Source organism: Pteropus vampyrus, unplaced genomic scaffold (assembly GCF_000151845.1).
Source record: "Pteropus vampyrus isolate Shadow unplaced genomic scaffold, Pvam_2.0 Scaffold137, whole genome shotgun sequence".
Classification (NCBI taxonomy): domain Eukaryota; kingdom Metazoa; phylum Chordata; class Mammalia; order Chiroptera; family Pteropodidae; genus Pteropus; species Pteropus vampyrus.
The window spans coordinates 5276910-5288088 of NW_011888918.1; the positions used below are offsets into that span (position 1 = coordinate 5276910).

General features: G+C 46.9%; 1 protein-coding gene across 3 annotated transcripts in view; it reads right to left on the reverse strand.

Annotated features, from left to right (window-relative positions):
- Positions 1 to 11179, reverse strand: part of TSPAN11 (tetraspanin 11) — an 84038-nt gene that overhangs the window by 31148 nt on the left and 41711 nt on the right. For all 3 annotated transcript variants that reach the window (XM_011367862.2, XM_023535190.1, XM_023535191.1), the window contains one exon: positions 10517 to 10611. In XM_011367862.2, the coding sequence (XP_011366164.1) occupies positions 10517 to 10600 (84 nt within the window). In that variant the 5' untranslated portion in view covers positions 10601 to 10611. The remainder of the gene's footprint in view (positions 1 to 10516; positions 10612 to 11179) is intronic.

Sequence of the window (11179 nt, forward strand, 5' to 3'; positions counted from 1 at the left end):
TTTCACTCAAGCCACGTGAAAGCAGAAAGAGCAGTGGAAGGGGAACTGAGAGGAAGGTTGAGTGGGGCAGAAGAGATCTGACCCCTAAAAGAGCTATTTCAACAGCTATTTGCATAGAGGTGATTCAACAGTATTTAGCTCTTTACAAAAACTAGGTTGGTTTTCTGTGGAATATTAACCACATTTTTCAAAACCATAGCCTGCAGCTGATTTGCCAGAAAACCCTGCAGAGGGTGAAGCTGGCCTTCTTACCAACAAGGACACAGGCAGGCCAGGAAGGGCAGGGCTGGTCACCCATGCCGTACAATTTTAGCAACTTCCCATTATAGAAGAGAAACATTGCCAAAAAGCTGCTCGTGTCATCATGGGGAGAAAGATTAGCCTAAGCAGTCTCACGTGCCTGGGTCCTGGCAGACATCCGGCAGCAGACTGGAAGGAAAGCAGGCAGAAAGTATAAAGTAATTGCAGGATTTTTTTTTGTTGTTGTTGTTAAAGTTACTGAAGTGTGTCTGTGCTTGGATCTGGGGGAAGGATTGGGGGGGTGGAGCAGAAACCAGGGCTGTGGGGGTCCCAATAAGGGAGGATCCCCGCCCCCTGGCAGGAGTTCTCTGCCTTCAGTGAGAGGAGAGCCCATGGCACAGGGAGGCACAGAGTGGCAGTGAGGCTCACTTATGTAAGTGTTTGCTGGGCACCTTCTAGATGCCAGGCTTCATGCTCGGCTGCAAGGGTTTCTGGCCTGGATGTGTGCCAACCCATTTAGAACCACACTTGTCATCCATGCTTCTCCCCTGGTCAGTCTCACCAACAGCACCACCGCCCACCTAGACCAGAACCCCCAGGGTCCCTATGGACTCCCTCCTCTCCATTTAGGGACAGTCAAGTGCCAATCTTCATCTGTTTTCACACCCACCCAACTCCATCACACCACACCATGCACTGCCCCAGTCTGGCTCACTCCGCCCCAACTCCCTGTATGTCTCCTGGCCTCTGCTCAATCCAGAGGCCAGCTTGTTGTGCTCCAAGTGCTGAAGCACCTGCCATTCCCGCTGAAATATTGCTACCAGCTTCCCAGTGCCCAGTGCACTAAATCCAAACCCTGGCACAGCCTCGAGGCTTTTCTATATTTGACCTTAGCCTGATTTTTGGCTCCATCTCCTGCTACTTCCCTTCCTGCATATATGGGATTTAGTCACTATGATTTAAGTGGTTGCTTTTCCTGAAAACATTGCAGGTTCCCAGTAACTATGGTACTAAAGTAGAATGATGAAGAGGCCAACTGCCAGTGTCTGAATCCCAGCTCCCCTATTGGTTAGGTGAATCTGGACAAGTTACACGGCTTCTCTGAGCCTCGGCTCTCTTGTGTCTCCTTGCTCACCCACCGTTCTCACATTGTTCTCTTTGCCCTTCCTCTTCTGCCTCTGGCTTTCCTGGGCCAGGGAGTTCTTCAGTCTCCTGCACTTTGGCAGAGCTCTCAGCATGAAGTGGGAACCACACCCTGCTTCACTCAAAATCCTCAGCACAGTCAGGAGCCAGCACAGTGGGGGTGGACTTGGTGGATAGGACTTGTGTGGGGGACCAGGGAAATATGCCACGTGCTGCCCTTGCTGCTTCTATAGGCTGAGTTCCTGGGGCAACATTATTAATTCTCTTCCCTGCTTCCTGGCAATTTTTAATTTTGAGGGGAGTCTGAGTCCCAGAGGGGAACGAACTTCTCTCCAGGTTACTAGGAAGCCCCTGGTATGGCCTGGGGTACCACCCACGGATTCTTAATGCCGGCCTAAGCCTTCACTATTCCTTTTCTTTCAACCAGCATCCACCGCACACCTACTCTAACCAGGCACAGTGCCAGTAGGGGCCCAAGCCTGACACTGTCCCTGCCCCATGCTGCTTGCAGGTGACTGGGTGGGAAGACTCTGATGAATCAGAAGGTGATTCCCGTTGTGAAGGAGAGGTGGAGACTCAGGGAGAGGCCTGGAGACAGTGCCTGAGCAAGGCTCAGTCTGCTAGGTCTGGCTGGGATGCTTCTAAAGAATGGTTCCCTGTTCCCAAATTCAAAGTCAGCTGATCCCAGAGCTACAGCCCCCACGATACATGCTGAGCTCTCTGCTTGAAGGTAGGGGCAGGGAGTAGGGAGGGACCACACTTTACCACCTCCCCCTCCAGTTCCCTACCTGGGGGCATACGTGAATTTGTGTCAGGGACTGCTGGCCACTGTATTAATGAGCAACACCTGCCAGCACTGGGCAAGCATTACTCCCAGCTCACCCCATGTTCCTGTGGCCTTGGAGCCAGTTCTATTTGAGCTGAATCTTCAAGGATAAGCTTGCCGTGCTAAAGGCCACTTTCCACTGCAAGGCATTCTTTTCTTGGCTCTTTGACTTTAAAGAGCCACCGATAAAACAAATAAGAGCACTATTTCCCTCCTCTCTCTCCCAAACCCATCTACCTTTATAACAAGAGCAGATCTCTTGGGACTTACTGAGCTGGGAGGTGGCTAAAGATCACCTGTTCCTCTTTCAGACCCAGCTCAGAACCTGGAGGAAACGTGCCTTGTGCTGTTGCTGCCCCCACTCCCAGCAAATCATTCTGTCCTTCCTAATAGCTCCATGCCTTATATGGGTTTCTATGGTTACACTCATCACAGCATATTTGTTGTATTTGCTACTGTGTTCTCCCCTTTTAGCCTCTTGATTATATCTCATTCATCTTAGCATTCCCAGCGGAGTGTTACACATGGTAGATACCCAATAACTCCCAATGGAAGGAGGAAAGAGGGAAGCAAAGAAAGAAGGAAGGAAGGAAAGAAGGAAGGAAGGAGGGAAGAACAGGAAAAAGAATCATATCTAATCCCTTTTATATTCTGGATGATGAAACTGAGGCCCAGAGAGAAGTGGCTGTTCCACGATCCCATTACCAGCCAGAGGAAGAGTGAGAACTAGAACTCAGAACGCTTATTTCAGTTTAGTGTCCGTTTTACCAGCCGGGCTGCTGACTCACACAAAGCTCCTTTGCCTATGAAGCAAGCCACCTGACATGTGGGCCACAGCCAGGAGTACCTGAGTATAGGGGGAGCAGTTTATAATTGTCCCCACAAGCTTCATCCTTGACTGATCTCATCCGCAATGGCCCCGTGTAGACCGAATGTGTGTCCTCAAGTATGAGCTGTCTCCCAGCAGATCCTGACAGCACAGAGGCAGCGATACCCCAAATACCACAGAGGTCCTGTGACTTTAGCACCTTAAGAAGAGATCAACAGAAACGCCAACCCCGGAGCCCTTGCCCGTTCTTTCTCAGACAGGCAGAGGCCATGTTTCATGGGAAGATGATGAAGCAAGTGAGGGGCTTTCTACCCTTGGTAGGTTCTTCCCTACCAGTGTCCCCTTGGGGGTCTTGGAAGGACGCATGGATGCTCTCCACCCCCTTCACTCCCCTGGCCTGTCATGAGTCTTTCAGCACCTCTGCCTCCTGTTTTGGTCCATGTCACACTTATGCAGTCTCAGTTCCTGGAGGCTGAGCCCTACTGGCCCCCAAGGGAAGCACTAATGCCGCAGCCAATGCCCCAGGCAGGACAGAGCTTCAGGAGCAGAGGATCTGATCCAGGCAAGGGAGCCACTGCTTTCCCAGTTCTCCTACAGCCTGGCATAGCTCCTGGGAGGTTGGAGAAGTTTTGATTATTAACATAGCCAAGCAGCTAATTAAAATAATAAATTACAGAACAACATTGCCAGGGTGATGGGAGCTGTAGAGAGCAGTGTAGGAAATGGGAGGAGGAAAAAAAGCATTTCCTAGGTGGCCTCATAGGAAAGCCTGGGTCATATTTTCTTTCTAGGGTCACGAGGAGGCATGAGAATGGTGGCATTTTTGGTTTCTGACCCAGAGCTACATCCAAGGGAGCCCTGCTCAGTGAAATAGTCACAATCGACACTGGGTTAATTGAAATGCAAGGTGGGATGGGAGTCAGGGATAGGGTGATGGTGAAGGGCGTGGGCCAGGCCTAGGGTAGGGGTCCATAAGTAGGGTGGAGCTAAGGTACTGGATGTGGGTGTCTGTTGTGACACTGATTAAGTCTTGCTTATATTTTTCATACTCTGCAGGTCTGAACACCGCTATCAGAATATCTTAACCCAAGTTCAACCTTGAACCTTGGGGACACTTTGGATTCCAAGTGAGCATCAGAGCAGTGGGTCGAAGGCTATGATTATGAGTCAGTGGTCTATGGAGATAGGAAGAGCATCGGACTTTGAGTCAAAAATCCAGAATTGACATAGAACATTGCCAATCATTCGGACCTTAGTTTTGTCATCCACAAAATGGGAATAAAGATGATTACAGAGTGATTGTGAGAATCTATTTTTAGTGTAAAATGATTTATAAGCCTCAAATTATGCTATAATGACAGCTGGTGGATTTAAACTTGGTTTAAAGTCTCACCAAGACCACCTGGCTTGGTATATCATCACTGGCACCTGAGTCCTGCCCATGTTGGGGAGGAGGTGACAGCTGCCTGCATCATACTCCTGCTCTGGGATTTTTAAACTTCACATCCCATCAGGGCTGTGAAATAAATGCAGTAGGTTGTAACCCACACTAAAAAAGGAAAAGCAAAACAAACAACACAAAAAAATGAAAAGCAAAACAAATACCACAAAATAGAAGAGAAAATATCAGAGTGCATCACACACAGTAAGGGTAAACATAGTTTTGGGAACAATAATTCATGTAAGCATTTCTTACGCTTCCATGTATTTCTCACATGGGTTATGATCCCTGGAGTCTTCAGGCCAGTGCTACAGAGAAAGCTGTAGAGATAAGGCACGCCCCTTAGTCTAATCATAATAGCTAAGTACCACATATGTGCCAGAAACTAAATGTTTTTTAAAATATTAATCTTTAATGTTTTTTAAAATATTAATCTTTAATTCTATAGAAGTTAACATTCCTATTAAATGTATGGAAAAAAATGAGGCTCAGCGAGATTATGTGATTTGCCTAATGTTTTAGTTTACTCAGGTTGCCATAATAAAATACCATAGCTGGCTGGCTTAAACAACAGAAATTTATTTCTAATTCTCACAATTCTGGATAATGGAAGACCCAAGATAAGGTGCTGGCCCATTTGATTTTGTTGAGGACCTTGGTGGCTGGCTGCTCACTGTGTCCTTACATGGCCTTTCCTCTGTGCATGCTTATATAGAGAGTTCTCTCTCTTCCTCTACTTGTAAGGCCACCAATCCATAAAGACCTCACCCTAATGATCACATTTAACTTTAATTACCTCCTAAAGCCTCATCTCCAAATAGCCACATTGGAGGTTAAGATTTGAACATATGAATTCTGAGGAGTCAAAATTCAGTCCATATCACCTAATGGCCATAGGAAATAAATACTGAAGTCTGAACTTGAACCCAAACTGGAGCCCCAGTCCTACCAGCATTCCCTGCTACCTCACTCATCCATAAATGCCCCCCAAAGACACTGTGGGAAAGTGTAGGACTTAGAGCTGGAGGCAACAGAGTCTGGCAGCCAAGCACAAGGGCCTTAGGGGTCGGAGAGAGCTGAGATCCGGCTCTGGGACTCTGAGCAAATTGCTTTCACTCTGTAAAAACCGGGGCTCTAATAGAGCTGTTCACAGTTTTGGGGTGCTGGGAGGATTAAGTGGGATGATGCAAGTGGAAGGCTAAGCACAGGGGAAGCCTACAACTATAATCTCCATGAAAGCTGGTAACTCTGTCCACTCATGTATTCTAAGTACCTAGAACAGTGCTTGGCATTTAGTACGTGCTTAATAAACACTGTGGAATGGATTTGTCGTTTGTCATTATTAGTGACCAGAATACCAGGTTTGTCAATGGAATCTTTGCTTATCACCACTGTAATACCCTGGGCAAGATTCTGACCTGGATGAGCCTGTTCCCCGTCTGTACAATAAGGATAATAGTGATAGTGACTACTAGGGTTGATGTGAGGGTCACATGAGAGAGTCTGGTCTGAGGAAGGTCTTTGTCTAGCAGTGCCTCCCAAATGCTGGGCATCATAACCACCGCAAGGAAGATGTGGGCTTCCTAGCCTCTCTGTGCTGGATTTTCATAGAGTGTGGCAAGGTGCTATACCATGAAGGAACACTATTCTGGGGGAGAAAGGAAGTTGGAGGGTTCACCCCAATCATATGAGCCAGGGCAACCCGCCTATGCTGCCTAGGCTCGCTGACCGTGTCTGTGTGGTGCTGATGGTGGGAGGAGTGGTGAGCAGTGGACGGGCACCATTTGAGGGCTCTCGCTGTGGCCCTGCATTACAATTCTATGAGGAAGGAGGAAGGGTGGGAACCACATGGGGCTGTGGCAGTGTCCACCAGTGTAGACACTGACTCTGCTGCTTGTCTTATAAAAGGGGCTCAGTGGGGAGGACCAACAGCTGGACTCCCAAGAAGGGAGGGAACCTTCTCCTATGGGAAGAATGTGGGGTCCTCATTGACAAGGCCCATCCCTGGGGAGTTCTGTTAAGTTCCCAGGGACTTGATGCGCTGCAGAATGTGCGACATTATGCTCTGCTGTGGGAAATATGGGGCAGCAGTGTGCTCACATCTACTTCTGAGGAGTTAACAGCCTGGACTGGAGACCAAGAGTTGGACCTTCAGAAACTGCCCACTCCCTAGAAGGAGGATGAGGCTTGGCTGAATGCGCCCCTGGGAAGCTGGTCTACATCCAGCTAGGCCTCAGGCAGGGAGATCTATATGGGGGAAGCTCCGCTCACTGGTAGCTGCTCTGGTAACATGCTTGCTGCCCATCTGCCTGCATTGCTACCCACACATCTTTCTTCTCACCACTCCCAAAGGAATGCAAACACCCAACAGACAGACTCCAAGTCCACTCTGGCTGGAAGCGACTCTGAGGGTGGTCACCATGTCTACTGTTTGCTCTATCCTTTGGGGACCCTGGCACAGGCAGGCAGGGCCCATCTACCCATCCACAGATATTTTGGCTGAGCACTTCTGAAGAGGAATTTTCATTCAAAAGGCTAAGCAGCTGTTCTTCTGTAAATATGCTTGCTGCATGGGCCACACTTGAAATTGACAAAAGACTCATCTTCCCATTTGTTTGATCTCTCTAAGCAACAAATGTAACTGTTTGTACCCCCTAGCAACTCCCTAACGGCAATGTAACTACCTATAACCATAGCAACTCCTCTCACTTTGTAACGGTCTGAGGACAAATTAACCAATCAGCCCCTGCCAGAAAGGGTCTATATAAGGAATGTTGCAACTTCGCTCTGGGCCCAGATCTTCAGAAGCTAGCTCCTCTGGGACTGCTGGTGTAATAAACCTGAGTTCTCCAACTCTCCGAGTGCTGCTTGGTTTCTTGCTGGTCTGATTTTGGATCTTTTGTGCAACGCCTCAGAATAGACCTCAGGTTCTTCCAGCTCCCCTCTTCTCATGCCCAGTGAGTGTCCACATCCTCAATCTCCACCCCACCACTTTCCTCAGAGTGCTCTCACCACAGCCATTAATGAACTGTGTGGCCAAACCCAATAGCCACTTTCGAGGCCTTAAAATGCTTGAAATGTCTGTACTTAACCTTTAACACAGTTGACCACTCCCTGATCTCCAGCTTCTATAACACTGTTTCTGCTGGTTTTCTTCTCACCACTCAGGCTGCTCCTCCTTCAACTCCCCTAGGGTGGATGTACAGCTTCCTGGGGCTTTCCTGGTTTTAGCGCTAAAAGCTCCACAGCTGGGAACTCCCTAAGTTCTGACCTAAGACTCACCTCGCCCAGTTGGGATGCTCCATGTCTCACTCTTGCTTTTGATCTCTTCTCAGTCTCCATGCTCTCCTGGGGTGGGGGTGCTCACCCATTTCTGTGGTTGTAACACCGACTGGGTAACTCCATCTGAGATCCAGAGCCATGAGCTAACTACCCACTGAGCATCTCTGCTCAGGTGTCTCCTGGCAACTCGAACTTACCTGCCTACGACTGACCTGTCATCTGAATCCAACTGCTCATCATTCTGGTCTCCTGTTGCAATAAAGAGCTCCACCATCAACCCAGAAATTAAATATTCTAAACACCTGTCTCCTCTGAACCCCATCCAATTAACAACTTAATTTTGTCAATTTTACCTAAATCCGTTGAGTCTCTCCAAGTATTTCTGTCCTCACTGTCACTCCCATGGTTCAGGTTACCACTATCTCTTGTCCTAATCAGGACAAAGTCTAAAGGGAATGTCAACAGTGGTTATTCCTGGAATGGTAAGTATTATGGGTTGAATTGTGTCCCCATTAGGACTTTGTTGAAGTCTTAACCCTATGACCCGTGCATGCGACCTTATTTGGAATTAGGATCTTTGTAGATGTAATCAAGTTATGATGAGGCGATTAGGGTGGGCCTAATGAAGAAGAAAGTACCATGTGAAGACAGAGACACAGGAAGAACAGCATGTGATGACAGAGGCTGAGATGGCAATAATGCAGCTGCAAGCCAAGGAAAGTCAACAATTGCCAGACACTACCAGAAGCTCGGAAGAGGTGAAAAAGATTCTACCCAGATTCTCAGAGGGAGCACAGCCCTGTTCACACCTTGATTTTGGACTTCTGGCCTCCAGAGCATGAGAGAATTAAATTCTGTTGTTCAAAGCTACCTGGTTTGTGCTACTTCATTATGGCAGTCCTAGGAACTCAATACAGCGAGATATGGGGAATTTTTATTTTCTTATTTATACTTTTCAATATTTTAGAAATTATCTGTAGTGGATACATAAAACTTTTATGATCAGGAGAAACATTTATTCTTTAAAAATAATCCTCACTCAGCGAGGATCCTAAACACCCCATTAGATTTTTGTCTGAGAATCGAAACTATATACACCCACACACAGTTTACTGATCACATCGACGTGACCCCATTATTCCACTCTCTTCATCAACACAGCTTCACTATTCTAGGAAACTTGCCCAGAAAGATAAAAGTTGCAAATAAGTTTATGATTTGTTTCAGGAACTTTGCAAAAAACATTTAAACAAACGTTCAACTTTTTAATAGCATCGAATGACTATCTACTTTCAAAGCTCTTCAGAACTCTTTCTTTGCTGTGTCCGCCAGTCCTAAACTACTATATCATGATCCTTCCTGATCTTGAGCACTTTCATCAACCTTAATGAAAGACCCTGGAAATTCAGACATCTCTCATCTCTGTCTTTGCCTTTCTGACATCTTCTAAGATTCTGTCAAGAGGGTGTCCCCTTTTCCCATGATGATCAGGCATCTCAGATCTGGTTCATCAGCAGATTGATTTGGTGGTATTTTCAGGCTTCTATATCTAACATATCTGAAATATTACATTTATTGAATGCCTTTGGTGTGCAGAGACTGAACTAAGCACTTAACACGTGCCATTTTACAGTATCTGCTAAACCGAAGCATACTGAAAATTTTAAGAATTTATTTGAGCAAAAATCAATTTGAATCAGGCGGTATCCAATCTAGCACATAGAAAGGAGTTCAGAGTTTAAAAAATGAATAACTCTAATAGGCAGAAGGGAGCCAGAACAGGGAAGTAGTACCAGGCAAAAAAAAAAAAGTGGGTTGGTCATTATAATAGTTACTTTCCTTTAAGGGATGACAGGAGTCTACCAGGCAGATTACCTAACTAGTACTGATCAGGTGATTCCTGGTTGACTGGTTTAAGATTTCATTTCTGGGAGAGCCAAAACTGTAATTAAATCTCAGTTTAGTGACATGAGGCGTAGCATAAGTGACTCCATTTTGAGACTGTAGCTGGAGAAACAGACTCAGCCATTGTAAGTGGCATGCTCAAGGCCACACCATTAGTCACAGGAAAGCCTAGGTCTGGCTGACTGCAAAACCTATACTCTGAGCACTCTGCTTCTCCAAATTTAGAGAGACTGTAACACAAAAGACACATTCCAGTCTGGCTATTTGTGGGGAAACAAATGGTATTCTGCTCCCAAATATTCTGATAATTGCTTCAGGTGGATAGACTCCACTCTTCCTGAAAGATCTTGCCCAGTGGGTTTCCTGAGGGGACCATTGCCATCCATAGGGATCATTCCCATCCCATGCAGAGGCAGCCCTGCCTGCCAGAACTCCAGTTTCTCTGCCTGGGCCTGAGAATGTGAACCATGAAGGGCAAATGGGCTTCTGTAGAAGACAAACAATTATTTCAGGCAGTCACATTTCCCACAAGGCACTGGTGCAACAAGTTAGCAGGGAAGAAAGAGCCGGACCCTTTGTACAGCTGGCTGGAACACAAAGCTCATTGTTATGTTTATACATCTTCTATTCAGATGCCATGTGGTACAGACTGCACGCCAACCTGCAGAATAAATTCTTTTCTTCCCCCTCAGTAGCAAATGTACATATTTGCTTTAAAGTAGGCAGAATTTGTCCATGGGTGGTCTTTGATTTGGAAGAAATCAACCCCAGAATGGTGACTCACAAAAAACAAAGGTGGCTTGACTCATTCAGCGCTGGGGAGGGGTATATGTGTGCAGAATTCACTTACCCAGAAGAAGAAGTTGAAGACAAAGAGTAAATACTTCAGGTAGGCGATCAGCCAGTCATCCTGCTCCACCTTGTAATGGGCCATGGTCGCTGGGCCTGCAAAGAAGATACAAGTGCTGAGCCAGTGGGTCCATGGAGAACCACTTTGTCCTTCCTAGAGCCAGAGTTCCACAGCAAGGTGCCCTTCAAATGGCTTAGTAGCTCATCTGGTCAGGTGGGTCTGAGGCTGTGACTGTGCAACCTGGAGCAAAAGAGCGGGAAAACACAAAGGCTACTGACACAAAGGAGGTAAGCTGGGCAGAACTTATAAGACCTTTAGATCTTTTGTTTGTCCTTTTGATACAGGTCTAACCTACAAGTCTTCCTGAAGACTTTGCTTCCTGAAAGACTGGCTTTCTTGTGTTGTTTTTCTCTTCCTATCTCATCAGGTTTGTAGGACACAAGTTTACTTGCCTCCTCCAGCCCCCTGCGCACCCCCTCTCCCCCCCGCCAGAGCATACCTGCTTTGCATCAAAATCCTGCACTCTGCATCATTTGAACAGGACCTCTGCATGCATGGGTGAGACATGAGCCCCAAATCATAGCATCTGTGCTAGAAAGGATCTCGACGATCACTCAGTCCACCCTACCTCCCCCTGTACCTCAATTTTCCCAATGAGGAAGC